General features: G+C 47.7%; 11 protein-coding genes across 11 annotated transcripts; 5 read left to right on the forward strand and 6 right to left on the reverse strand.

Annotated features, from left to right (window-relative positions):
- Positions 1–1,619: 1,619 nt before the first annotated feature.
- Positions 1,620–3,145, reverse strand: CNBI0450 (hypothetical protein; the record flags this gene model as incomplete). Its single annotated transcript, XM_768338.1, has 4 exons — positions 1,620–1,868; positions 1,918–2,567; positions 2,615–2,710; positions 2,761–3,145. The coding sequence occupies 4 exons, from the start codon at positions 3,143–3,145 to the stop codon at positions 1,620–1,622; spliced, it is 1,380 nt and encodes a 459-aa protein (XP_773431.1).
- A 294-nt stretch (positions 3,146–3,439) lies between these two features.
- Positions 3,440–3,959, forward strand: CNBI0460 (hypothetical protein; the record flags this gene model as incomplete). The annotated part of the gene is made up of 4 exons (XM_768339.1): positions 3,440–3,480; positions 3,532–3,543; positions 3,593–3,786; positions 3,844–3,959. 4 exons carry the CDS (start codon positions 3,440–3,442, stop codon positions 3,957–3,959), a joined length of 363 nt encoding a protein of 120 aa, XP_773432.1.
- A 562-nt stretch (positions 3,960–4,521) lies between these two features.
- CNBI0470 (hypothetical protein) lies at positions 4,522–5,547 on the forward strand (the record flags this gene model as incomplete). Its single annotated transcript, XM_768340.1, has 2 exons — positions 4,522–5,233; positions 5,312–5,547. The coding sequence occupies 2 exons, from the start codon at positions 4,522–4,524 to the stop codon at positions 5,545–5,547; spliced, it is 948 nt and encodes a 315-aa protein (XP_773433.1).
- Positions 5,548–6,173: 626 nt separating this feature from the next.
- Positions 6,174–7,027, reverse strand: CNBI0480 (hypothetical protein; the record flags this gene model as incomplete). Its single annotated transcript, XM_768341.1, has 4 exons — positions 6,174–6,298; positions 6,365–6,561; positions 6,634–6,891; positions 6,957–7,027. 4 exons carry the CDS (start codon positions 7,025–7,027, stop codon positions 6,174–6,176), a joined length of 651 nt encoding a protein of 216 aa, XP_773434.1.
- A 1,402-nt stretch (positions 7,028–8,429) lies between these two features.
- On the reverse strand, positions 8,430–9,184 carry CNBI0490 (hypothetical protein; the record flags this gene model as incomplete). Its single annotated transcript, XM_768342.1, has 5 exons — positions 8,430–8,519; positions 8,587–8,664; positions 8,721–8,836; positions 8,960–9,028; positions 9,130–9,184. 5 exons carry the CDS (start codon positions 9,182–9,184, stop codon positions 8,430–8,432), a joined length of 408 nt encoding a protein of 135 aa, XP_773435.1.
- A 2,471-nt stretch (positions 9,185–11,655) lies between these two features.
- On the forward strand, positions 11,656–14,221 carry CNBI0500 (hypothetical protein; the record flags this gene model as incomplete). The annotated part of the gene is made up of 9 exons (XM_768343.1): positions 11,656–11,677; positions 11,726–11,884; positions 11,938–12,071; positions 12,118–12,259; positions 12,314–12,345; positions 12,396–12,842; positions 12,896–13,312; positions 13,368–13,742; positions 13,805–14,221. 9 exons carry the CDS (start codon positions 11,656–11,658, stop codon positions 14,219–14,221), a joined length of 2,145 nt encoding a protein of 714 aa, XP_773436.1.
- A 547-nt stretch (positions 14,222–14,768) lies between these two features.
- CNBI0510 (hypothetical protein) lies at positions 14,769–16,888 on the reverse strand (the record flags this gene model as incomplete). The annotated part of the gene is made up of 10 exons (XM_768344.1): positions 14,769–14,917; positions 14,989–15,320; positions 15,384–15,495; positions 15,557–15,732; positions 15,797–15,919; positions 15,973–16,141; positions 16,203–16,305; positions 16,364–16,535; positions 16,590–16,651; positions 16,709–16,888. 10 exons carry the CDS (start codon positions 16,886–16,888, stop codon positions 14,769–14,771), a joined length of 1,578 nt encoding a protein of 525 aa, XP_773437.1.
- A 672-nt stretch (positions 16,889–17,560) lies between these two features.
- Positions 17,561–18,546, forward strand: CNBI0520 (hypothetical protein; the record flags this gene model as incomplete). Its single annotated transcript, XM_768345.1, has 6 exons — positions 17,561–17,734; positions 17,793–17,894; positions 17,952–17,996; positions 18,048–18,094; positions 18,153–18,184; positions 18,272–18,546. The coding sequence occupies 6 exons, from the start codon at positions 17,561–17,563 to the stop codon at positions 18,544–18,546; spliced, it is 675 nt and encodes a 224-aa protein (XP_773438.1).
- Positions 18,547–19,460: 914 nt separating this feature from the next.
- CNBI0530 (hypothetical protein) lies at positions 19,461–21,250 on the reverse strand (the record flags this gene model as incomplete). The annotated part of the gene is made up of 7 exons (XM_768346.1): positions 19,461–20,052; positions 20,132–20,247; positions 20,354–20,411; positions 20,480–20,587; positions 20,677–20,897; positions 20,953–20,970; positions 21,032–21,250. 7 exons carry the CDS (start codon positions 21,248–21,250, stop codon positions 19,461–19,463), a joined length of 1,332 nt encoding a protein of 443 aa, XP_773439.1.
- A 228-nt stretch (positions 21,251–21,478) lies between these two features.
- Positions 21,479–22,430, forward strand: CNBI0540 (hypothetical protein; the record flags this gene model as incomplete). Its single annotated transcript, XM_768347.1, has 3 exons — positions 21,479–21,861; positions 22,101–22,276; positions 22,414–22,430. 3 exons carry the CDS (start codon positions 21,479–21,481, stop codon positions 22,428–22,430), a joined length of 576 nt encoding a protein of 191 aa, XP_773440.1.
- A 2,486-nt stretch (positions 22,431–24,916) lies between these two features.
- Positions 24,917–27,080, reverse strand: CNBI0550 (hypothetical protein; the record flags this gene model as incomplete). Its single annotated transcript, XM_768348.1, has 6 exons — positions 24,917–25,321; positions 25,412–25,940; positions 26,001–26,090; positions 26,140–26,287; positions 26,339–26,732; positions 26,790–27,080. 6 exons carry the CDS (start codon positions 27,078–27,080, stop codon positions 24,917–24,919), a joined length of 1,857 nt encoding a protein of 618 aa, XP_773441.1.
- Between the last annotated feature and the right edge of the window lie 575 nt (positions 27,081–27,655).

The following is a 27,655-nucleotide window of genomic DNA, read 5'->3' on the forward strand; positions in this document are numbered from 1 at the left end:
TGGGTATGAAGGATGCCTTGCTGTCGCCAGCAGTAGTAGGTGTCGACTCTGAGCGCATGGTCCTCTTACTGTAGAGGATGCAGTACATGTATAAACGAAGTTATTTTCTTTATTATTTGCCTTCGTCGAGTAAGACGGCAAATCAGAATTAGATGAAGAGAAGGCGGGAGATGAAAGAAGAAGAGGTCGTAAAAAGGAAGGTCTGTTAATGGGTGACCTTCGTCGAGAGAGACTGTCAGAGGCATTTATTGAATTCCGCCTGTCACATAATCGAGGATTTCGAAGGAAGACAACATTCTGGCGTTAATGCCTAAAGGGCAGCCCATCAAGCAAGCGCAGAATCCAGGAAGTCCAAGCCACATTCGTTGAGAGCTGTAGTAACATGACAAAACCTAAATTCCAAACCAGCCCAAATCATCTTAAGCTACTCATCTTCCTCATCTTTCCTTGCAAAAACAACACCCCATTCCTCCAGCCCCTTTCTGGAATCATCAACAACGACCCCCACCTCATCCAACGTCAACCTGCACCCCGTACATCGATGTTGTCCACAAAGATCGCTTGGCTGCCACTTTCTCCCTGTCAATGCCTTAGTATCAGCAGATTTTGGGGCTTTCGAATAAGGGCCCAACGTGGTGTTCGCGAGAGATGTGGGAGGGTATCCAAGTAACTCGTCGCATGTGCAGATCTCTCTTGACGCGGCAGGTAACCGAGAATCAAATGATGCTCCGCAAATAACGGTCATATTCTTTGTGCCTCTCGCGCGAAGTAGTTCTGGGAACGTCCATTGACATTTAGAAGATGAATGGGTGGGAGAGGTTTCGTCAGTCTACCCCATAGGCTCGTTAGTATAATTATCCTCCACTCCCATGAATGATTCACAAGCCTAGGATGGTTAGACGTACGTTAGAAGGATAGACGTAACACTCTTGCACCTTGTTACCATGCTCATCCACACTCTGCGTGGTCAGTACGGTACGTTTTAAAGATCCTTTCTCGCTCATTTTTGCCACTCTGACTGCGTTGTGTTACTATCGAAAAAGAATGGTGGTCCGCGTGGTTGAGGCCGTAGAGATTAAGAACTATATACCTGCTTATATGGGACACACATCAGAAAGCCCTATCAAGCTTGCCTGGGAACGAACGTTCCTTTCTTGGCGGAGTTATGATCGATCGTTGCTCATGTGAATCACTAAAGTCGGTGTCGCGCCTCCCTGCTGCTTGCCGATAAGAGGTCGAAGTTGATGAGTCGATCAGTCAAAATGGATACTAAGAGTAGTTTACAGTCAAGACAGTTGCCGTTAATCCTTCGCCAAAATGATCAACTGAAGTGATAGGGGAGACATTACTGCCCATCGTCAATTCGTTCTCCAGATCTCGATGAAGGTTTGCCAATCCTTTGATGCAATATTTCTTTCGTTAACACTCCTCCGCTGCGATCACAACTTTAACGATTTGATATTATTCCGCCATACACGTTTTGTACTATTTGTCCGATTGCCAGACTTGCCGAAAGGTCCAAACAGCCGTCAAAAGAAACAATCGCCAAAAGAAGCAAAATGAAGCCGAAAGCAGAGAGATCTACATCCGCTTTACCATTCTATTCGCCTTTCTAAAATCTAAGCGAACTCGGTGAACTTTCCAGCACCCTTCTCTCCCAAAGCGGCAACCTTCTCCTGCAAAGCAGCCTTGGCAGGGGCACCGTTGCCAGCCTTCTCAATCTTCTCCTTGAGGTCCTTGACCTGCTCGGGCTCGAGAAGCTCAACGAGAGCATCGAGCTCACCGAGCTGCTTCTCGATAACCTGGGCAGAGGCGGCAGTGCCTTCGGCTTGGAAGTAGTTGGAAGAGGCAACGACAGTGGAAATGGCCTGAGGAACAATTAGCAAGATGGGCAGAAACGAGGTAAGATGTACACACCTTCTTCCACTTCTTGAGGTTCTTCCTGGCAGCCTCCTTGGCTTTCTTGGCCGCCTCCCTGTCAGCCTTGCTAGCCTCGTTGGCCTTTTTCTCAGCGACCTTCTTCTCCTCTTCCTCCTTCTTCTTTTGTTCCTCGAGCTTCTTCTTCTCGGCAGCGCTCAACTGCTTAGGGGCACCAACGGCACCACCCTTCTTCTTCGCCTCACGGGCAGCCTTCTCCTCGGCCTTGATCCTCTTGATACGGGGGTCAAGAGCAAGGACAGAGTCAACAAGCTCACGGAGACGAGTGTTGTCCTCCTTCTTACGTCGGGTTCGCTCAGACTTGTTCTTCTTCTCAGTGAATCGCTTGTCGTCACGAGAGTCGGAACCCTCGTTGACCTCCTTGTCGTGCCACTCGAAACTTCTCCAAGAGTCGAAGTTGTAGAAGAAGTCATAGAAGCCCTCGACGTCCTTTTTGGAGGAGTTGAGGTCACCGAACTCGGGAACGGGCTGGACTTTGGAGAAACGGCCTTCACGAGCAAAGAGGGCATTGGCCTGGGCACAGAACTCTTCGGGAGAAAGTTTCTTGAAGTCGGGAACTTCGTCGTTGATGTTCCAGTCGATAGAGTCGAACTGACGTCGACGCTCGGGGTTGGTAAGGGTCTCATGGGCTGACCAAAGTTAGCGTAGAAGCAAGATGAAGGTTAGAGCTACACACCTTTCTGGATACATTTGAAGAAAGAGTCGTCGTTGGTACCGTGACCAGTCTGGCTGGCCTTCTTGTCGGGGTGGTGTCGGAGGACCTTTCTTCGGTCTAATTTCCTTTAGCAACGTCCAAAACCAGTACATGAGACAGTCACTTACGAGCAACCTTGATTTGGTCGTCAGTGGCAGTGTACCTCAAGTGTCCCAAACCGAGGATGGCATAGTGGTCCTGCTTCTTCCATTCCTTGGGGTCGGAAGACAAGACAGTCTGAGACTCTTCCTCTTCGCCCAAACCGGGGTACTGGGTACCATCGCCAGAAGCGTTGGCCTTCTCCTCGGCCTCACGCTCACGAGCCTCGAGAATGGCCTTGTCGTCGTCTGCAAAAGATCGTTGAAGGATCTGTCGACGAGCGGCGGAGATGAAGGAGGGCCCAGCGGGGTAGATGGGGAGCTGCTTGGGGGCAGAAGCCTTGGAAGGGGAAGGCTTGGAGTAACCCGCGGGTGTGGCGGTGAGGGTGATGGGGAGGGTGACAACGGAGGCCATTTTGGATTTTTTTTTGATATGGAAATACGTTAAAATTGAATTGTTGAAAGCCGGCGGTCGTCTGCCTGAAGAATATTATTTGAAACGCGATTTTGTCGAGTTTCTCCCTGTATTCGAGCTTCCAGTGTCCTCAAGCGTTCGAGAGATGTAGAAAGGCAACTATCTGCGCTGTATATATATATAATCACAAACATAGATCTAGAAACAAGGCTTACGTGCAGCGAGCCCAGATAATCGACCACAAGCACTTTCAGTGAACAAGACAATTGACAACCTTAGATCGTCTCTTCCAAAATGCAACGACCAAACGACTCTTTAGCCCAACGAGCTCTTTTGTTAGTCACTTTTGTTTTATATTCATGCTACCATTGCTGACAAACATTTAGCGTGAAGAACCTGTAAGCATCTTGCGAATATATCTTTGTATCGATTCTGATTCATCTTCAGCAACTTTAACATCACTGGCGCCGACTTGTACGACCTCTTTGGCAAGTATGGACCCATCCGGCAAATACGTCTCGGTACAGACGCAAATCTCAAGACCAAGGGGACAGCATACGTAGTGTTTGAGAGTCCGGATGATGCTAAGGAGGCTGTCAACCAACTGAATGGTTTCCACTTGATGGAAAGATATATTGTCGGTAAGTATTTGTCAAAAGCGTCTCACTAGGATGGCGGTCGCTGATCGGTTCGCGCAGTGCTTTACCACCACCCATCAAAACAGCAAGCGTCAGCGCTGGCCAAGGCAGAATTAAGAGCACGAGAAGAAGCGTTAGCAGAGGAGAAGAGGCGGTTGGGCATGAAGGACGAGTAGACGTTGTGTTGTTCATGGGCTGGTTGGTTGCTGGAGGGATTTAAGGCTGGGGCATAGCGACGTCGGTCAGCACTAAATTAAGAAGTAAAACAGGTCAAGGATAATTAGATAGTGTACCATTTATTTGTATGTCATTATCATTGCATTTTCATCGTGCATAGGCGCCTTCGTTCATCGTCACTCGCTATCGTTCGACATGTCCTGCCAATTGAGTTTGTGATTGAATAACTCTATCCTTTAGGTCTGATTAGTCTTTTTTACATACTTGAGCTGCTTTTGGGTTATGAGCTTCTGCTGTTTGCAAAAGCGCGGGTAATCTCTTCCGGTTGCGAGAACGTAAAGTTGATATAGGGGGTTGGCCAAATGGTGGGCACACCTGCTCGCTCGCTCTGAATCGGCGTTTTTCCCGATGGATTTCTTGTTGTCGTCTCGTTCGTTCGCCCAATGTCATATGTTTCGCCTGGTTAATTCAATATGCTATAAAAATCGATGTTATCTCCTTACATTACGACTCCTTACCTCCTTCACCTCTATAATACCAAGACCAACCTAGTCCATTATCATGTCACGGTTCAACCCTGACGAACTCTCCTCTTTTCGTGAACACTACCACACCTATGGTTATGTGATCGTCCCTTCCCTCATTCCTGATGATCTCTTCCCCCTTCTCCGTGAATCTGCAGACCACGTTGTCGATCTATCCCGTTCCGGCAAATGGGACAACGTCCGCGTTGTAGGAAAACCGTTTCCGCCTTGGGACGCAAAAGATAAAGAGGATATCTGGGGTGTACAGAATGTGATGCATCCGGACTTGGGACAGAAGGTGTTTGCCGAATGGTATGGGAGTGAAGGGATGTTGGAGGTATCAAGAGCTTTGATGGGTTGTGAGCAGGAGGATATGCAGTTCGGTGAGCACACTTGGTCCAACTTTCGGTCACAACGACGCCTTCAGAAGGCTAAATCATCCATCGCAGAGCTGTTTAACCTCCTCGTCAACCCCACGAACGCAGCCTATGCCCTTGTATGGCATCGAGACGACGTCAAGCCCACGGCCACACCCCAAGAGGAAATCGCCGCTTTGCAGAAAGACTATCACGGCATCCAATGGAATGCTGCTCTATACGACGACGAGTGTCTCTCTGTCGTACCTAAATCTCATCTCAGAGTAAGCGCTCCCGATGAAAAGAAGGCACTGTTGGGAGACGGAGAGATGCCAGGTGGTATCAAGGTAAAGCTCAAGGCCGGCGAAACGGTGTTCTACAACAACAACATACGTACGTCGTTGCTGATTTCCCCGACTCACAACACAACATGTCCTTCTTTCCAGAGCCGAGCTAATACCTAAATTATAGTCCACATAGGAAGCTATGATCCCACCACAAAGCGACGAACTCTCCACGGTTGCTATGGCTGCCCCCCACCTGGCGATACCTCTCGAGCTCGAAACATCCTACAGCACGATCTGACGTATACCCTCGACCCCAAATTCAGAGAGTCGGTGCCGGAAAAGTTGAAGGGAATGGTGGATAAATTGAACGGAATGCAGAAGCTTTTGGAAGGGCAGGTGCTGGAGTATTCGCAGAATTGAGAGCTGCTGTTGTTGTACAAAAATCGCATCATGTTTTAATCTTATTGAAGTAGGTGGGTCGTACGTAGTCGGATCTATACTGTAATTGGCCCTGGTGCTGGTGTTGTAGTTGCAAGAGTTATGCGAAAGAACAGCTGGATATTTTTCAATCTTTGAGTAATAGTTGCGATGGCCATCATGTTTCTACCGTGATTAGTAGTCTTCAGGCAACTTTTCCGAACAATCTCTCTCTCTTTTTTTTATTAAGCTCTTGACCAATACTGTGGCAGAATCAGCGACAACCCCCCTAACTCAAAAAATGTTTATAAGCTAATCTTTAACGTTCTGACAAAACCTCCTTCAGCCGACGCAATATAACAATCATCATAATTATCCATTTAAACGAGCATTCTACGACGATGAACGATAAGAAAAGCCGGATCTGCGACTAATTAATCTTTGTTGAATAAAATGTAAGTGTGATATTCCGCACATTTACACCTATAGTACGTCCTAATCCATCTCTCCATTTGTTGATCGTATATAAACTATCTCCACATATTAAAATCGATTACCGGAACCTCTCTGCCCCACACCATGAGTCAGCGTCATCCTCGCTCCACCTTGCAGTACACCCTCCCTCATCCTTACGCTTGCACTGTCTTGCACCCCCCCATCCCAGTCCCTATCACCATGGATTGACTGGAATTCATCGACGGTGCACTCATGTGCTGTTGCAGAGGGGTAGGTCTGGCTGATCCAGGGCGGTTCACTATATCAATCTCGAGTGAGCTCCAACCTCAAAACTTGTTGTTAAGTTCGACACAATTTGACATACCGAAAGAAGAGTTTGACATCTTTAGCCTCTGAACAAAACTCGATTGCGGTCGCTGAGGGACAGACATTTGCAGTCGTTGCGTCTGCAGCGATTGGGTGTTGAACCTTCGTTCGTGTTGATTAGGTAACGTTGTTCCAGATCTTTCTTGGGGTGCGCGGCGATTCGGCGAAGGGTTCGCTGGGTCATATCTGTACGTTCTGTAAAGCAAAGCAATCACAGTGTTCCGTCAATGCAAATCCTCTTTTCACTGCTCCGTCGCAGAAACTTACTCTAGGCGTGATTTAATATCATCCCCGTCATCTGCACGCCTCTCACCTCCCATATGTCCTATAGTACTCTTCGGTCTTCCTCCAGGGCCCTGCAAAGGTACTTGTGTTGGAGCTCCCATTCGTGGAATAGCCATAGGTGCTATAGAGCTGAACGCACGAGACATAGGACGGTTAGTCTGGAAATTGTGTGAGGGCTGAGGATGTCGGAGATGTTGAGATCCTTCAAAAGCACCTGACGCAGGGGTCGGCGGGATGAATCTGGATTTACATGTCAACTGTTTTGACCATTTTGCTTCCCCACTGATTAAGACAGATGTACGTACCGTCGAGGTTGTTGTTCTAATATATCAATCCTTCTTCTCTTATTTGACCCCTCAACATCCCCATTACCCATCCTATACCCAAAACCTACTGTTGGCTGCTGTTCTTCCTCGTGCACGGTTGGTAACGCTGGCGGTGGAGGTATGTATTCTTTCTGTGTATTTGGTTGCGGCTGGTCATAATGGGTGGGTTCAGCTTGGCGGATGTTCGAATTGAGCGAATATTGAGATTGAGGTGTGATTTGGGGTACGATGGCAGGCTGAGATCGTTGGAAGTTCCGGAGTTGGGACTGGAGCTCAGCGACACGTTCGTGGAGTTCGTGGTTTTCCCTAGCAAATATGTAAGTTAAGCGATATGAGTTAGGTCGAAGCTACACCTACGACATTAATGCCTCCTGCTCTCGCTGTACACTAGTAATTCGAGCCTGGCAGGGTTCTGTCAGTAGAGCAACACTACACCGTTTGGATCATATACATCTTTCTCCTTCATAGCATTTCTGTAATGTTGTATTGATCGCTTCATCTCCCTGTATTGAAACTAGCAGTCTATTGTCAGCTATTAAACGTCTCAAGCAAAGGTCTACTCACGCCCATGACCCTGAGCGCTGAGGTATTCTTCTTCATGGCCGTCTTCATTTCCTCCATTGCGCCAGTTAGGAGCGACGCGCCATTTTGAAACCATATTTCATGCCCTGGTGGTAACTACCAGCAACGTCAGAACCTTTGAAAAGCAATAGAACTGCGCTCACTGATCCTTCCTGGATAAGAAAGAGTTCCATTTGCTTGTTGCATGCTGTACATATGCCTTCTTGGTCTAATCTAAATTAGTGTGAGCATCTTGACAATCTTCTCAAAAGACTTGCGCTGATGTTCATCAGAAGAGCAGAGAATATGGCCACAAGAAGTCATCCAGTAGTGTTTGCCTTTAGCTGCTCCATTTAGCAAAGGATCCCGGCTATCATGATTATCAGTCGATGTTCACGATGTGCGACTTCCACATCTTTCACCCACCATAGTGAACACTCCGCATAATCCAACCATTCTAACACTCCGTCATTGCGTCCCTGGCCAAAAGTACTGGACTTTGAAGGAGGTGTCGATTGGGCATGTCCGAATTTGATGGAGTGCGCTGAAGAAGGAGGAAGACGCGATGACATGAACAAAGCTACTGCGTGCGCTTGAAGTATAAGTAAATAAAAGATGGGCGAGACGAATCAGCAAAGAGCAGAACTGCTCCTTCCAAAGAAGTGAATCAGTTCTTCCACCTCCTAGTGGCAAAAGTTAGAGATGCGACGCGTAGTGCCTAATGTCAGAGAGGAAGGAAACACGATGGTTGACCGGACTTCTGATGGTGGATCGGTGATCCCTCCTTTGGCCTATCTCCTAGAACGAAATCAGCTAAACCATCCATAGACTCATATAATAACGCGCAGAGTCAAGTATCGACCAGTATCCTTCGTCATCCGCATACCGCAGCTAGTATGCATCGCCCTCCTTGCCCTCGTTCACAAAGCCCATCTTTGATAACACAGATTCTTTTACAGCGTGGTCTCGTTCTCGTTGTTTCTGCACACAAATCAGCCTCAGTCTCCGCTGCAGTTCCAGCTATTATCAGAAAATAAAGCCAACATACGTTCTCAGCGGATATCTTTTCCTCGATTTCTTGTACATTTACTTGTTGTAAAGGTACCATATCTTCCGCTATCAGATCCTATGCCTGACATCAGCACTTCTATGCTAAACCCAGATTTGAAGTGAGCGACCAACAATTTCTCCTAAAGCCACAACGTTCTCTCCTCGCACTAACAACACTCCAATATCCTTGTCTGCATATTCAAGTTTGTAGTGTAATCTCTCTACACACGATTCAAGAAGGAAGTTGGCTGCGTTCGCATGTTGGACCAAGGTGCCAAAATACAAGTAGATTCCGCCCAAGAATGACGATGGCAATACGGAGACTTATATTAATCCATAGTCGCAGAAAACAAAGCAAAAGAATGACGTACCAAATTGGTCGTAACTCCTAAACAAGCCTATCAACTTCCTCCCGTCTCGCAAGATAACGAGGACTTTCTCTGGAAACAGGGTCAGCTTGAGATCATGACAATCCCACGGGCCTCCCGCTTGCGAAATGCAGATGGGATGCGGGAATCATACTAAGGAGTTCAAGACTAACTGTCAACAAGGTCAACCAGTGAACCAGAAGTCGTGAACGGGATGAGAGCGTCCATTACGGTTGTGAATCTGTCGAACTCGGTACAACTGTATTTCCAGCGGAGTGCACTTTGGCAATATGTTACTGTTTCGACGAATGCAGTGTTGGTAGCAACTGAGGATTATTGTGTCTTCAATTTGCGTTTCTGTCCGATGTTAATTAGACCGCTGAGCGAGTTGCTCACGCATTTGAGCCATCATGAGAGTACACCGATGAGCGACGAAAAACGGAGATCATCGGATCCCCGAGTTATTGACTGTTCCTGAACGAGAGACATGACGAGAGCATCGTCCTTCTTTACGTATTTATATAGTACAAATTTCTGTTTCATCATTCTCTGATTTTCCTTGGTTACCATCTTCGTATAAAATGGTTAGTGACTAAAATTAACCCTATCAAAGTAATAGTACCACACCGCCTTTCGACTTGCAGCTACTGAATACTTTCGTATCTCTGGAGGCACAAAGGTATCTTTACTTTTCTTGTCCCTGTCCACCTCTAATCGTCCCTATTTCTTTCCTTCCATCTCTTTAGTTCACCCTCAGCTTTCTCTTTCATCAGCCTCAACTGAAATAATCAAAGGCGTGGACCTGCCTTTATAGCGATTAGGAGTGCTGCTCTTATTATGATTCCTGCTACCCAATTTTAGAGGGACTTGAGGCATTGTCGTGATGCGAATGGACTCCCCCAGCACTTGCCTGTTGACAGTGTTGGACCAAGTGTCGAGTTGTATACCTCTACGAGTTGTATACCTCTAAGCCGCAGTCAATAGATCTATCACGTTCGCTCATCGGGTTCGCACATCATTTCGGCGTTGCCCCTTCATCTGTACCAGTACGTATGGGGTTCAAGAATGACAATACCGTTGGGTATTGCTCGGAGGGATGAGTAATGGAGGGAAGTGATGTCGTTATGTTCGGGCATGGAATGAAATGTCTACGCAGCAGATGGTTAGATTGTGCACGAGATGAGCCTATGTGAACTAGAGAGCTAACTGAGAGCTCTGCGCCTGCGATGTTAATAATGGATGAGCAACAGACCTTAGATTAGATTAGACGACATTGCGAAGCTCTTGTCCGTCCATAGAGAGGAACTGGAAACTACGATTGCTTATAGAGTTTGCGGACCACAACTAGATTTAGATTTAGATTTAGACTGGCGCCGCATAAGGCTGGGTGACAGAGGAAGCTGAAAATGTACAGAACAACTCTCCACACATAAATCTCAACCGGCACATCATTTGACGGTCTTCACCTTTTTTCAGAATGCTGCTCGATTGCTCAGGTCATCCCGGAAATGATCTCGTCCTCAATTCCCACTTTGACCGATGACCAAGCGTTGAAGTCTTTATTAAAGACAGCCATCCATACTGCCTTTCATTTACCTTAAATCTATATCTCTATCATCAGTTACGCTTTGGAAAAATGACCAATCAGCCTTTTCCACCGCTTCCTCATCATCCACTCCAAGCTCACCATACCCGGCCGGCGATGACTACTTTTCATTGAAAAGCAGCATGTATAGGTCTGATTCTTCCCGCAGCTCTCTCTCATCCACATTCCGTCAGGGGGTATATATCGAGCTATGCTTTACATTTGTCCGATACATTTCCGACTGCCTTTCTATTTACGCTTGCCGCGATAGTTGAGTTGGGAAAGGGGAAGTCTCTGGCTCGTTACATATGAAAGTGTGATTGCGTGCGCATGATACTCCAGCTCGCACAGACGATCTGAATTTTAAAGCTCAGCGTAAAGGAAGAGACCATGGATCAGCGCTTAACCGCTCTGAAATGGGGACGCTAATCAACCCTCCATTCAGTTAATGAACCAAACAAACCGCCGGCGACAGGGCAGAAAAGAATTGTGCGTCTATGGAGACAAAAGTAAGGCTTAGCTTGCGAGATAACTTAAAAAAATAACGGCCATCGGCGTCATCCCCATTTCCAGGAAAAGAAGAGCTACTAGTAAAATAATAAAAGTAACTCGTAGTTAGTTAATTAGATTCCAAAATCCCAAGCAAGGGGATGGGATCAGCAGACTTGGCGAGGGATCTGAGAACGTGGAGTTTGATGTCACTCGGATGTTGCCTGCTTACTGATTTATTTATCACTTAAGTACCGTGATTTTTCACTTGCATCCTGCACCGTTGACGGTTGGCTCCACCCGGCGCGGTCCAGGCGGACCTAATGACCGTCATTGACGTAAGAACATTCAGGCGAGAGCTAATTACAGCCTATCATGAGCTACGTATCTGGCATCTTCTGACGTCTGAATTTAAAAGGTGAGCTTGTTGGCCGTGCGGCCGCGTTATGCGGGATGAATAAATTCAGAGTATGAAGTATGATGCAGTTAACTTCTTGCTCTACTACGCGTGTCCCATCTTTCCCATATATATATAAGAACGACAAAATGCAGAAGCAGCCAATAAGTGTCCTCCCATTTGTTTCCTGCAACATCTTTTAACAACCGCGATTCTAAGCCTGTCAATATGGCACAAATGCTGAATCAAGGTAAGCGGAATAGATGCATTTTAGCACAGCAAAGGCTGATCCCTTTAGCCGTTACTGCCGTTACTGGCGATGCTAAATATCGCCAAATGGCCGAGAACACCATCGAACAGACCAGCAAGACTCCATTGACGACTTACTTTGGAGTGAAAGTCCCGGAAACTGATGTTGCGTTGCGAGCTGGTGCCAGGGGACCCACTCTCCTTGAAGGTACGATATGATTTTCCTGCCAATGACCCCAAGCCTAACATGGCAACATATAGACTTCCATAACCGAGAGAAGATCCAACATTTTGATCATGAACGCATTCCCGAGCGAGTTGTGCACGCTCGTGGCTCTGCAGCTCATGGAGAGTTCAAATTGCATACTCCTCTGACCGGCATCACTACTGCAAAGGTAAACCAAAGAGCCGAGACGCAGAACGTTAGCTGATCGTAGACAGGTTTTGACCGATACCAGCAAGGTCGTCCCTGCATATGTCAGGTTCAGCACGGTCGTTGGTTCACGAGGCAGCGCTGACACCGTGAGGGATGTCCGTGGCTTTGCCACTAGGTTTTATACCGACGAAGGTAACTGGGATCTCGGTAAGTATTGGCTTGTTCTTGGGATGACTGCTCATGCTTATTCACTTTTAACAGTGGGCAACAACATCCCAGTCTTCTTCATCCAAGTAAGTCTTGTATGGATTGCGTAGGAGTATGTTTATTTACATCTTCTCAGGATGCTATCAAATTCCCTGATGTTATTCACGCCCTTAAGCCCGAGCCTCACAATGAGATGCCTCAAGCCCAAACTGCGCACGATAATGCTTGGGACTTTATCTCTCTTCATCAGCAAGCTACTCACATGCAGCAGTGGGTCACCTCCGACAGGGCTATTCCTCGATCCTATCGTATGATGCAAGGTTTCGGTGTTCATACCTTCAGACTTATCAACGAGGAAGGCAAGAGCACATTTGTCAAGTACCATTGGATTCCTCATCTCGGCATTCATTCTCTAGTGTGGGATGAGGCCCTCAAGATTGCCGGACAGGACCCGGACTTCCATCGAAGGGATCTCTGGGACGCAATCGAAGCCAAAGCATACCCCAAGTGGGAATTGGGCGTACAACTGATCAAAGAGGAAGATGAACACAAGTTTGACTTCGACATTCTTGACTCAACCAAGGTCAGTCATTAGGCTGGGCAGCTCTCAGTCGCACTTGCTGACCCCTCATTTAGATAATCCCTGAGGAACTCGTACCTGTTCAGAAGATTGGGACTTTGACGCTCACTCGCAACCCTGTCGATTTCTTTGCTGAAGTAGAGCAAGTGGCCTTCTGTACACAACACATCGTTCCAGGCATGGACTTTACCGACGATCCTCTTCTTGCTGGCAGGAACTTCTCCTATGCTGACACTCAAATTTCACGTCTGGGCGCCAACTGGCACGACCTCCCCATCAATAGACCTATTTGCCCAGTCATGACGAACTTCCGTGATGGGCAAATGAGTATGTTCAGCAAGACCAACAGGACACCCTACCACCCCAACAGGCACGATAGCCTTCCACTTACGTCTTCCAATAATGGTGGCTTCCAAAGCTATCGTGAGAAGATATCCGGTGTTAAAGAGCGGCTCAATGGGCCCAAGTTCCAGGTGAGTTTACCTTGACTGCCCCAATGATCGAATGGCTTAGTAATGTTTCTTTTAGGAATTCTACTCGCAAGCAACCCTTTTCTGGAACTCAATGTCCGAGACGGAGAGGGAGCATATCATTGCCGCGTACAACTTCGAGTTGTCACACTGCGCGGAAGACATTGTCATTCAAAACGTCATCAATAGCCTCAATGAAATCGACCACGGGCTTGCTACTTCGGTTCACGCTACCTTCCCTCACCTTACTTTGCCTGAGGCCAAACCCACCCACAATAAGAAGTCTGAATATCTGTCGCAAATCAATGGCAAGCACCAAGTCTTCACGGCTTCTGGGAGAAGGATTGGTATTTACCTCGTGCCCGGGTACACCTACTCGCAAGTTGTACCTTTGCTTGCTGCTTTTGAAGCGGATGGATGTATGGTGAAATTTGTGAGTTGCATCGTCAAACATCTATAACGAGGGGATAAACTGACGGATTGCGTGTCGTACAGATTGGCCCTACGCTTGGTCCAATCAAGGCTTCAAATGGTCAGTCATTCACCGCCGAATTCACGTTCGAAGGCTGTCGCACTACCTTCTTTGACGCTATTGTCTTCGTCGGCGGTCCCGATGATTCCTTCATCGCGAAGCTCAAGATTGGCCGACTTATTCATGCAGCAAGGGAGGCTTATATGCACCTTAAACCCATTGGCGTACTTGGCAATGCTACCCAATGGATGGTAAACACTTGCTTGCCTGGAGATTTCAGCGAGAAGACCAAGACTGAGTCAAGTGTCGTTGTGGAAAACGGTGTCGTCTTCGCCCCTGGTGACCCAACCCTCCATTCCATTAAGTTTGCTAAGCAATTCTTGGAGGGGGTCGCCCACCACCGTGTCTGGGACAGGCAAGTTGCGCACATTGCTGCATAGGCGGTTGATTTCAAGAATCGTTGTATGTCCCAGTATGACGAGTGTAGTACTAGTATGCGTGTATTGAGTTTAGTAATAGTATGCGTGTATTGACTTTAGTAATAGTATGCGTGTTTTTAACAATGTATAATTGTTATTATCTTACTCAACAGACGGGTATAATTGTTATTATCTTACTCAACAGACGGTCTTGTTACGTTTTTTGTTTGTGCCTGATCATCAGATGATTCAGATCGAACACAACAGCGTCATCCCTGTACGTATCTACGCTGTAATGACTGGCTCTTTGAAAATCATAACAAGACTGCAACTACAAGTCTAGCCTGGCCTGGACCTGGACCTGGACCTGAGATTTGATGATAAATCCTCGCTCAGGTTCGTTTTTCCAGTACCATATTACCATATTATACCTGTATAGATAGCATACTCGTTATACAACGACGGAGACGACGATCCCTAACATTTAATTTACCTAACTATCAAAAATAATGACCAAACTCCCAAAAGTCTCATTTATCATGAGACTTATCAGGTCCCAAAAACCCCTCTAATGGCCCCAGTACTTCTTTTCAAAGTATCGCAGTGGAATGAAGGTCGTAACTGCAAATCCAAAGGCCAGCTCGAAGCCCACATCACCACCACCTCCGATTTGTTTGGCAATAGGGCCGATAAACCAAGAAGTGTTCATGCCCGTTCCTCAATTAGCCATCCGTGTGTGCTGCGTGCATTCCAAAAGAAAGGGAAAAAATTGCGAAGTGAAGACTTACCAAGAGCAGCACCTGTCCATCCGAGACCTAAGGCAAAGAATCCAGCGACACCCAAAGGCAACATCCTCCGGTTTCTGTAATCATCTGGCACATAATTGTCAAAGCTGTTCTTCCTAAAGACCAGATGCTCAGTCGCCACGATGCCAAAGTACATGGTGAGCCAGTAAGCCAAGAAGAGAAGAAGGTGTTCAAGCACGGCAGAGAAGGAGTTTGCACCGGCGGCAGCGAGAACGGCGTAGATGATGCTGACAATGAGGGCGATGAAAGGTCGGGGGATAGCTTGGCAGTAAGGAGAGAGGGCGTGGAAGGTGTTGGTGAAAATATAAACATTGCTAAAGCGGGATAGAGGTAAATATTATTGGAAGAGAGGAAGGATAGGATCGAAGGCGACTTACGGTGTGTTGACAGCCACAGTTGACAAACCGAGGATGACAAGCAAGAATTTACCAAAGCCGCCACAAGGCTGAAGAAGACCGGCAAGTAAACCACCAACCGCACCATCGTTGACTATCCATACACATCCATCAGTGACTGCAGTGATGAATTTGGAAACGGAAGGAGGGCTTACACATCTCTTCCCAGTCAGGTCGGGCATTAAAGGTAGTGACTGCCAAAGCACCCATAAGCTCAATGAAGATCAGTGGAATCGCCAAGCCCCAGAAGGTAACCCAAAAAAGCTTTTTGGTGCTCGTCTCTTTGGGCATGGAGACGGTAAAGTCGGCCGCGAAACCGACCCATCCAATACTATATCATATGTCAGCACTTACATGTACAAATGACAGTAATGATTGATGAGATGACGACCCACGCGTATCCGGCAATAGCACAGCCAAATGTGAGAACACCGGCGGCTCCTACAGGTCCGCTGGGACCCCACGCGCCTGGGAGATCCATGTACTTGGCAGAAGTACCCATTGACACCAGAAAAGCGCTGTAGCCGAGCGTAAATCAGCTAGTAATAGGGAAGCTGGGGAGAAAACGTACATCAGAACAGGGTAACCAGCAAACTTTTCATAAAGGTGGATGAACTTGTATCCACAGAAGGAAACGATAAGACCAAGGAAAGCAAGGATCACAGCAGCAGCGATCACAGGTATTTGATGGGTGGTGCTGATTGCTCGCCAACAAGAGATACCACCAATAGTATTCATGGCTAGTAATGCGGAACGGCTCGAGGTCAGTGCTTTGGTGGCTTAGATAAGAAATCCGCGTACTGGCCCAACCACAACAAGCAATCAAGTTGAAGATAACGGGGATAATTCCGGTCCAGTAGCCAAGGGCAAAACGTGAAAGAACCATCTGACGAAGTCCAAGTTCCTATGAATTTGCGACTCATGGTGAGTACGTGATGGGTAAAGAAAAAAAGGTCACATACTTTACCGAAAATGCACATGTAAGCGACGGGAGCGCAGGAAAGCAAGTTGAAGAAGACAATAGTGAGAGCGGCATCTCGAAGGCCCATACCGTAGTAGAGATGTCCCAAGTAGCCTACACTGAAAGTGCCGACACAAGAGTTGACAGAGAACCAAAGTGTGCCGTTATCCCACCTGCGTTTGGCCATCAGCTTCTGTCATCTAAAGATAACCAAGGATATTACTTGCCAGCTGGTATGAGGCCTATCATCTTCTGGTACTCTTTCAATACCTCTTGCTTCAACGCCAAACTGCCATTTGTGTTAAAGATGTACCCGTATTCTGAGGGATAAGAAGGGAAGATTTACCCGATCAAACCAGGCCATGGCTTTCCATAAAGGGGCAGAGATACCCTTTCCTCGGGGTACACCATCTTCAGCCTGTAGAATACCACCTGCAGAGGCGTGATTATGTTGGCGGCCTGTTGGGGAAACAAAGCTTTGGGCTTCGATATCTTTTTCGTCGTATTCAGGTGGTGCGATGGACATGTTTGAATGATGTGTTTACTTGGTCCAAGATGAAAAGCAGTTCAGAGTTCCTGTAAAGGTTCCAATAACTGGATGTATATATACATACATTCAGTGCTTATACGTAGGCAATGGTGAGCATGCGATAGGTTAGAATTCTTTATCCCCTTGAACATCAGCCGAATATGCGTTAGGCTTAAGATGTGCCGCGGAAGGCCTTTTTTGAAACTGTCCGAGGATCTGTTGTTGTGAATGTCCGCGGGGGCCGCCGAATTTGCCCCTCGACGACCTGACGCGGCGTTCTACAAACTGTGAGAATAGCCTGTTTCAAATATAAAAGTTAAGACCTGACTTAGTTATAAGTAAAGCTAAGATCGGTCTTAGTTTTTAACTTTTAAGGTTTGTATGGGGAATTAACTAATATATTATCGGCAGCTAACTAAGAACGGTCGAAAACGGCCAAAATTAGCTAAGACCAATCTTATAAATTAAAAGTACAAGTTAAGATTGACCCAAGTCAAAAAGACGTCAAAAAGGGTTTCAAATATCACCATACAAAGTTAGCGAAATTTGATTCCGTCCAAGAACTAAGTTGCGACGCGAATTTTATTTATATTTGAAACGGGCTATTATTATATCTTCCATTACATTTCTACGCTTGTACACGGTAAATTTCCACCAGCAACCTCGACTATGTTTATTCAGGCGATCCTCGGTGCCAGCGTCACTGCCATGGCTGGGCTCTACGCCCTCAAATCCGGAGCGAACCCCACTCATTCGGACAACGTCCCGTACGAAGTCGACCTCCACTGGATGCGCAAGTCTATTGAGGTGATGCCTCCCTGTCATTTCAACGCCTACGGCTCTGTAAGTGTCAACCGCGATGACTTTATGTAATTATCCGAGCTAACTAGCAGGGGCAAAGGTTATTGTGAACGCTTCTAACAACGAGTTGTTATGTTCTGGATACAACTCACAGCTTGAAATTGGAGACCCTACTGAACATGGTGAAGTTAATGCTATTCGTGTAAGCTTCTATGATTATTAAATTATCAAGCACAGGGCTGACCGACAATCTTTCAAGAACTGCGTTAAGAAGTACACAGAGCTTGGCTGGACACCTGCTCAGGTGAAATTCTCACGCTTCACAAGCTTGTCGTATGACTGACAAGTCTTACAGATCACTGAAATCTGGCCTCAATCTTGGATTTACACCACCGCCGAACCGTACGTAACGTACTTGACATATCTGTATGTTACGCCGAGCTAAATATTCCCCGCCCAGTTGTCCCATGTGCGGCTCCACAATCCTTCAATGTACGTATTCCCCACTCTCCCACCATTGAGATCTACCGGCCAACGGGTCCAAAGTGAGAAGTTGGTTTTATTAATGCCTTCATACAGCTGGCTTCAAACGAGTCATCTACGGTACTTCGAGTCCCGATCTAGTCAGCATGGGTTGGACCGAATACCTCGTCTCCGTCCGTAACAAATGGCTCCGTAAAGCTGCCGTCGTCCAACCCGGTTTCGGCGGCGGTCGACCGGTCACACAAGTCGTCGGGCATGTGGGTAACAATGAGACCGACCCGCGACTCGCTTGGCAGTTTAACCTTGATTATCCTTGTCCTGAGGGGTGCCACAGGCATGGAGAGGAACAGATTTGCAAGCCTGTTGCTTGAGCATAAGGTGTTTTGGAGTTTTGGCAGAAAGAGGGAAAAGGATAGGGGATGATGGGGGGTTTTATGGATTCAGACAAAGAAGAAAATGGTTGTATCGTTGCATTGCGTGGGAAATAGCTTGTGGTTTCTTGGAAATGTTTGTTCGGCAGATGGGGGGACATTGCTTTGCATTGGGCGATTCATCACTACGAAGATTGGGATTGGTAGCATTTAGATACGAGGAACGAATGTCGCAGCAGCTGGCATAAATGCATAAAGACGTTTTTCATATATTTTACTGAGTAGCCATGACATCAAGGAATACATATACCTTGATCATTAACCTATCATCGGTCAACACTCTTCCTGGTCAATATGCTGATATGCTAATTGCGATTATTCAGTGGCGATATGCCTATGACTGATTTTTATAAGAGGGCGTATTTTTTAACAACCTTATGAACTATTTGGAAGGATAGAAGAACTTGAAGGACACTCCATTTGAAGGTGGGTTAAAAGGTGCTCAAAATGCTTATCATAATGTCTTTTTACTTTAGTCATTTATACGCATTTTGGAGGTTAGTTGGATGGTTAAAGACTCCCCTTTGTTTTACTTGTAATTAGCTTTACGTCTTGAGCTTCGGATGGAGGGGCCGGGTGGTTCCTTTCGGTAAGCTTATGACACCCACGAACCGGCCTGCCCTACAAACCATGCCATTCCGCCCATCTCTCGGAAACTGACAACGCGTCTGGTTTACCAAGACGAAAAGAAATGCAAAGCAATGCAGAGCGAAGTACTATTGTATACTAAACAAAGCGGCTAGTTACTCTTCCGTATTGTACCAAATTCAGAAAAATCTAAAGTAATAAAACAATCCATAATTTATAGAGCGGGATGGTTTTCAATAATGTTTTCGTTAAAACGAGTTCCCGGCTTACGCAGAAACATTCAAACTCTGCTTCGCCTCATGCACTTCACCCTCACTAGGCGGATGATCAAACACGGACCCGCCGATTGGTTCGCCAGGGGCTGTTTGGATGGCTAGGGATTCCATTTCTTTTTCTGGTGGGGCGGGGGAGGTGGTGGAGGAAGCGGTAGGAGCGGCACCGGCGACGCCATTTGCACTTGTAGCGGCAGCACCCTTCCCCGTCTTCTCTGACTTTTCATTCTTTTCGCCAGCCTTGACGATTTCTCCGCTCTTCACGGTCCCCTCTTTCGGCACGTACCCCTCCACCGCAGCTTTTATCCCATTCCCCGCAGGCGGGATCCACCCTTCCCTCCCCTTCCCCTCCTCCTCCTTGCCCGGAGGAGGCACCCGCCTCCCGTTCGGAGCAATATGACAAAACTCGGTAATCGTCTTCCAGTAAACGGAATAATCATATGTGAAATTATAGTCCCCACCAAACTCTGAGTCGAGGTGCGCGGCGGGGACGAGGTCGAGTAGACGGGGGTTGAATCGGATCTTGTCGCGGGTGATGGGGTCCATGAAGGGGGAGATACCGGAGAAAAAGGCGTTGATCCACCATCTGTTTTTATTCAGGAATCATATAGAGTCAGCCATTGTTTCGTTTGATTGCAAGGCGTAACCAAAGAAAAACGACATACGGCATGTTGACGACCAAACCCCTCCCAAGTCGTTCAACATAATGATTCTGGAGAATGTGGAGCACCTTGCGGGCTGTACCAATGGAAGGATTGGATTGGGATGTAGCAGATTTGTACTGTTCGTGTGATGGTGTAGGTGTCAGCGGGACCCTAAGGAGGAGAAAGGAGCAGGGGAAAGAAAGAGAAGGTGAGAAGTGAGGAGGAAGAGGAGATTGGACTTACGTCGACGATGATGGCGACTTGTTCTTGACCAGGAGGCATCAAGTCGATTGCTCGTTCACTACGATATCGGTCAGTAAACACGTTTGTCTAACCCCAAGAGTGGAAGGGGAATAAAAAAAAACGTACAGATGATAGATAAGATGCCTAATTTGCCTCGGGCTCGTCTCGGTGTTTTCCCTACCGGGTCGCATGTAGAGGATTGGTCGGGCATCCATATCGAAGCCTGTAAGGATACTACGCGTAGACGTCGCGTCAGCCAAAATTCGCACCCAACCCCGTCCACCCCTCATTGGGCCCCAAAAAAGAGGAGAAGCAAATCTTACATCTTACCAGTCTCGGCCTCAACACCAACATCATCGGGCTGTATCAGTTCTGGCTTATACTCCCTCCTCCATTCCATCGTTCCCCTGATCCTGTGCTTGCCGTCATGGAGCTTCCATTTAGCGGCGCGCATGTATCGGGCATGGGTAGCAGGATCAGAAAGGAAACGCTGCTCCCAAGGGTAGTACTCGTCAGACTCTGGGAGGGCGATAGTTTTGGTGTACTGCCAAAAAGTGCATTAGTGCCTTCATTGATTCATCTGTGTATGGCAGACCGACCTCTTTGAGTTGCGCGATCTGTGGTGACAAGTCAGCGATTGACACCGGCTGCCGGCGGAGACAAAAGAAACGAACGTACGAGGCCGAGTTGATGATCATCATACTCCCACCTTTTCTTCACGCTCGATTCTTGCGGGGGCACGGTGAAGACCTCACTGGTCTTTGGGCCCAAGGACTCTGGCTTGAGGGAGGCGGTGGACGCCGAGGCAGATCTTGACTTGAAGAAGGACATGGCGGTGGGCGGGGTGTCAAAGAGAGACAGAGAGAAAAGATTGCTGATGAATTTATCGCTGCTCATAATCGGTCATCGACCGGATGACCGACCGCCGCTGACAGAACTCCTCGGCCACGCTCCGTCGGCGCCCAGCGTCATCATCGGGCAGCTCCACCCGAGGGCAGCCACGTGGTGTTACATAATCGCAAATGCCACATCACCCCAAACTGTCTCCTTTTCACCACCGCGCGCCGTGGGTTATAGCGCTGTTGCTAGCCCGTCTTTGAAACAACCCCCACCGCACACACCGCCATGTCCATCGAGAACCTCCACATCGCTGACGAGACCGAAATCCCCGCCGGCGCCACCGTCGAGCTCCACTCCCGCCCCGAGCGCAAGGCCAGGAAGGCTCTCGAAGGGCTCGGCCTCAAGCGCGTCCAGGGCATCCAGCGAGTCACCCTCCGACGAGCCCGCAACGTCCTCCTTGTCGTTTCTAGCCCCGAAGTCTACAAGTCCCCCGGAAGCGACTGCTACATCGTCTTTGGAGAGGCCAAGGTGGAGGACCCCAACAGTGCGGCGCAGTTGCAGGCGCAGGCTCAGTTGGCTGCCAGTAGCCAGGCCGCCCAGCAGGCTCATGCCCACGGAGGGTTCAAGGAGGGTGTGCCCAAGTCTTTGGAGGAGTTGATGCAGGATGCGTAAGTCCCGAGCGAGCCGAACGTCCCGGACGGAGCGGAGGTGATGGGTGGTGGATTGGCGGATGGATGGATGGATGGATGGATGGATGGATGGATGGATGGATGGATGGATGGATGGATGGATGGATGGATGGATGGATGGATGGATGGATGGATGGATGGATGGATGGATGGATGGATGGATGGATGGATGGGGCCGAGCGCAGCGAGATGTGGTCATGACTAACTCTTCCTCTTAGGCCCTCCGCCGACTCTTCCGCCCCTGCCCCCTCTGGCGAGGCTACCGACGCTTCCGCTTCTGGCGACTTCAAGGTCTCTGACGAAGAGATTCAACTCATCGTCGCCCAGACTGGCGTGGACGAAGCCAAGGCTCGAGAGGCGTACATCTCTGAAAAGGGTGACTTGATCAATGCTAGTATGTTAAAGTTCTTCCTTCCGTCCTTCCTCCCATGTTCCATCCTTCATTCTTCTTTCATTCTCAAGTTCCCTACTTCCTTCCTACCTGCTGTAGAAAGAGTTAGCGCTGACCTTTTCTCTTCCCTTGATATCCAGTCATGAAGCTCCAATAAGCCACATCTCAGCATCAGTAGAGTCAGTATCACGGAGCGGACGAGAAGTCAGAGTTGGAGAAAAAGGGGGAATGGGGGGTTGTAAAAACCAAGGGAGGAGGCTCTGTGTAATTTTTGAATACTCAGCAGGGAGCGGATGGCGAGTAGGAGAGAGAAACAAAACAGGCATGAATCCAAAAAAATGCTTTGCTCCCATACTCGATTGGTTTTTTCATGTCCATTTCGTGTTTCTGTCACGAACCCCTTTTTTCCAAGCTTCAGAAGTGAAGAAATAAGGAAATAAGACATGCTAAATAACATATCCATCCCTTTTGACAGGGAGAACCCATTCGAGTGTCGTAAGAGTCCGGTATGGCAGTACTCCCTAGATGAATTGCACATTACTGCAAACAATAAAGTGCAGAGTGCGGTGTGTGGGAAAGCGTCAAAGAAGCCCCACATCGAAAGGCTGGAAGTCCTTGCGCACGGGCCCATCCAGGTAGCGTTCGATCGTAATCTCCGTTCTACGTATCCGAAGGGGGCCAGCTCCGATTGAGAATATGGAATCGCAAAACACGAGACACATTTCAGTCACTTTACCATGCCGGGGAGGGTCTTTTGACCACTCTCTTTTTGTGGTCCGAGTATCCCCTCCTCGGGCTGAACTCCCAAGTAAGCGCATCAAAGGAATAAAACGTAAACACAACGACTTAAAGATACAAATACATAAAGGCTAGCAGAGTCTAAAAGCCAGCCAGAGCAAAAAACACCTCTCGTTCACCCTCTGACTAATATTCCAGTCGGGTCTAGCTTTGTTCTTGTCGTTTTTGGGCGTGGAACTAAAATCATCCTTTTTGTCAGATTTATACCAAGAGGATCCCCACACGATCTGGAAAGAGGAGGATAAATGGCAAAAGGTAGGAAAAGAGTTTGCAGGAAAGAAGGAGGCAGCAGAAAGCACGTACGATATCTTTTAATTGATTGTTCGCTTCGTCGAATTGTTTCTCCAAGTACTTTGCCTAAATAAAAGAAACGCGAATCCCAGCCCAAGGTCAGATGATGTTACACACTACGCATACTGTACTACTCCCAGCAAGAGAGGAAGCAACTGGAGAACATACCTTTTTGGAAAGGTTCTGAACGTCCTCTGCGAGTTGTTTCTCTTGCTCTACATTCTCCTTGTTAATCTCTTGTCGCGGTTGTTCGATAAACCTGGTTTTTTTCGTTTCTAGTTGTCAGCGGTCATGCTCCTCCGGGCGCTCACTCAGACCAGACCCTGCCCAGGCCACGATATACCCCTACCCCCAAATGCCTCTTCATCATAATCGAATTATGATCAAGAAAGAGAAACGAAAAGTAAAAGGAGTGTGATGGAGACTGAGACCCACATCTTTCCAACGCCCTTGTACATCCCCCCGTCCCCAGGAACATTCCCGAGCTCTTTCACTTGTAGAGCCAAGATCCGACGCTCCTTCTCTTTAGATGTAATTTGGGCTTTGACAACGGCTAATTGTTTTTGGGAAGTTATCGCCTGTTTATTTTTAATGGTTATGGAATGGTTAGCACAGGAATAATAGATGCACATTGAAGGGATAGGAAAGAAAAGGGGGAGGAAGAGGGAACGTACTTGGGTCTGGATTTGGAGGAGGATTTTACGGAGAGTGTCGTCTGAAAGGGTTGACATGTTGTGGCTTGCTTGTCTGATTTGGATGTAATGCTGCAGATTATAGGGGCGGCAGTTCGTTTAATACCTCAATATTATAGATCCCTATCTAGATGAACGTGTGATCGATGGGACTTGGGTTGAGACTTGATTAAATTGTGGTCCGACGAACGAAGACGGTGGATGTTCCGTCGGTCACGCAGAACGCGTTGACAATGTATGGAAATAAATGACCGTGGGAATGTCGACAAATCCGAACACGGATCGGCTACTACATACATGACATCTTCTCCAAACGGGTTTTTTTTTGTTTCTGCTCAAGCCATCGTTGTTACCAAGGTCAATACATATGCATAACCAATGAAACGACGGAAGGACAGAGGAAGCAGAGTAGAAGATGAATAATGAACTGATCATGCATAATCTCATAAAATTCGTACGTACAACCTACAAATCGTATCCTGCTTCTACAGACATAGAAAAGAAGACATATTTACACTTGACACAACAAACAAATAAAGGACATTAGAGACTAACAAGGGCATCATGGAATCAATATAAACATTACCCGAAAGAGGTAAAGAAACATCGACATCATGAGACGGAAACGTATGATGGCGTTAACGTTAAATATGGATGAATAGGTTAAACAAGTGTAAGCAAGAGCAAAGGTATATCCGAGGGACGATTACAAATAGACAGGTGTGGAGAACGTAAGGTTGTACAGTCTAGCCTCGAGGGGAGTATGGCTGCGTTGGCCGGACTTCGAGGCAATGGAAGAAAAGTCATGAATGAGGTGGTGTACCGGTGAGTCCGAGCAATGGCGATGGCCTAGGAAAGACGCTCAAACGGACTCTTCTCCAGCGACCATCCTTTCCCTCTCCTCTTCTTCTTCCCCTGCCCCTGCCCCTCCCTCCTCCTCTCCCTCACCAAGCCTCACCCCCGTCCTCCTTAGCCCGAACCCAGGACCGACCCATCCAATTAGCCTTTCCCTCACATCCCTCCAAACTTCCGGCAACCTCCATGGTCTGGATGGAGACGAAGATGTGCCTGGACCTGAGCCGAGGGTTCCTCCCCCCAAATTTGAGTTGAAGTCTGGGTTCGGGAAAGCGGCCAGGGTATCGAAAGAAGATGGAGTTTGCTCGGTACGATCAGCATCGACGGCCATGGGTGGACCGATGACGGGTGTCATGGTGGAGCCTTTAATCTTGACTTGAGGGAGCGTTACGTCTGCTCGGCATGTCGGACACTATTATCACCCCATATTAGCTTTTAATTCTCGCTGTTCCCGCTGTTCGTAAACATAAACAGAAAAGAAGGATAAATAAATGAAACGCACGAGCTTCCGCCATTTCATCAACCACTCGTCACATTCCTCTTTATGAAAGACATGTCCGCATGGCAAGATTCGGACAATGTCACCTTTTTCAAACGCGTCCATACAGATAGCACACTCATCTTTGGAAAAGTACCGTCTTGTCGGGCGTTTGTGTTTTCTGCTATTCCGGCTTGGGCCGGCGTTATCTGTGGAAGAAGATAGCGGGGGATGGGCAGGGAGGATAGGGGAGAAGGATGGGTTGGTCTCGGTTAAAGGCGGGAGAAGTGGAGGGGAAATGATTGAAAGATCGACAGGCGGTGGAGGGTGAGTTTGTGATGCATCGGCGTCTGTGGGATCGTTTAAAATGGACCTCTGAGAGTCATGTACCTCTTGTTCATCTGTAAGCAGACTTCTCTCCCCACCTTCCGGACTAGGACTCCCAGGCCCTTCGGACGAATCATCGTCCTTCTCCCAGACGATATCGGGTGTCCAGACTCGTTCGGGAAGACTGAGGACGACCATTGCTGGGGCACGATCTGCTTCACGTTGGCTTGAAAGACAACGTCAGTAAGATACTGCACTGCGTAAAGCAGGAATAAAGTGGACATACCGAACAACACGGAGACGGTGGATACCAATCATAGCCAATAAAAACAATGTGGGCATAAGTATTGCAAACGAAAGTAGACCTGAGAGAGCGCTTTGAAACGATCAGCTTGATAGATACCAGGAACAAAATGATGACTCACTTTCCTTCATCGGAGCCTTCACTAATGTCAATGTATAGCCCCTGACCAGGGCTTTTTGAGCCTGTCTGATTGGCAAGCAAGTCTCTTAACCCAAGATATGACGCGCGAGAAACAAATACTGCCGGAATATAGAGACTATCTGTCTCCTCTACTAACAAAATCAGCAATCATACCTGCCATGAGCAGATACACAACCCACGAGGCGAAAACATTGTGATCAATCCCTCCCTTTTCCTACCCTCCGCGTCCGTCTCCCCAGCTCTCGCCTTTGTATCACCCACAATGACCGCATGCGCACCCCTATCTTGTGCCGCCATTGCTTTCGTCGCGAAGTCACATGTGCCCCTTTCGATCAGTGCAATCTTCACATCTTCCGATTTCCCAGGACGTGTTGGTGGTCGAGGAATGATACTGGACGGGATACATGCGAGTAGCTCAGAAGGGGAATGGGAGGCGGACGGAGTGAGGAATGAAGAGAATGGGAGGAGACGACCAGAGAGCGGAAGCGAGATGGATGGATGGGATGGGAAAGCGGCTGGGCGGTGGGGAAGGGTAATGTTTTCTGCTTTTTCTGCTCCCTTGGGGTCATCCAGCTACAATTAGGTTAAGTTACAATCAGTTCAGTTCGTTTAGACGTTCTAAAATCTTACATGGACAACAACTTCGCCCTCTCCGCCCAAAGCCAACCACCGACTCAACCACCCCTGTTCCGTCCAGACAGCCGCATGAGGCAGCTCGATGGAGTACTCTTGGACATAGCCCGTTCCATCATATATAGTTATCGCCTCAATCTCTTTCTGTCCGTGCGAAAAGTAAGGATAAGAATCGTAACTGCGATCAAGAACCTCTTCTGGACTAGTCAGAACGAAATGATTCGGGGCGGGAGATGCGTAAACGGCTGTGTTGAGAGCGATGGCCGCAAGTAGGCGGTATTGGAGCATACCTGCCGTGTGTGTGTGTGTTATTCACTACGAGATTTTGCTTGGCTAGCCGCAGATACGTAAATGAGAAATGTGACAAGGGAAACGGAATATGTCGGTCGAAGTGTGGAAGTGCTTGTGACGTTGCTTGATTCCTGCTGCTGGAGGCGATTGCGGTGGCAATTGTCAACATTTTCCCCGGAAATATCCTTTAGAACGGGCAATTTCGTCCTTTCTTTCCATGTATAGCTGGAACCATTATAACTATCATAAAGCAGACAAACACAATCCCTCCTCATGTTCACCTTTGATCAACCATATATGTACAGAATATTTGCGCTCAAGGACCTTCTATCCTCAATAATGCTGCTTGCCCTCAACAACGGGCTCCAACTGCATTTAAGCAACCTGTATTATCTCGAACGACTCATCTTTGGGAATATCTGGATATCCTGAGACGGAAATGGATGTTACCCTAGTACTATTACCTGGGGGTACCGCCACAGCTTTTCTGGAAGACAATGGTGGAAGTATTAATCTGGGGGAAGGCTGGCCTAGTAGGTAAATTAGTAGCCCATTCTGATGTGGAACCGTAT

Source organism: Cryptococcus neoformans, chromosome 9 (genome assembly GCF_000149385.1).
Source record: "Cryptococcus neoformans var. neoformans B-3501A chromosome 9, whole genome shotgun sequence".
Classification (NCBI taxonomy): Eukaryota; Fungi; Basidiomycota; class Tremellomycetes; order Tremellales; family Cryptococcaceae; genus Cryptococcus; species Cryptococcus deneoformans.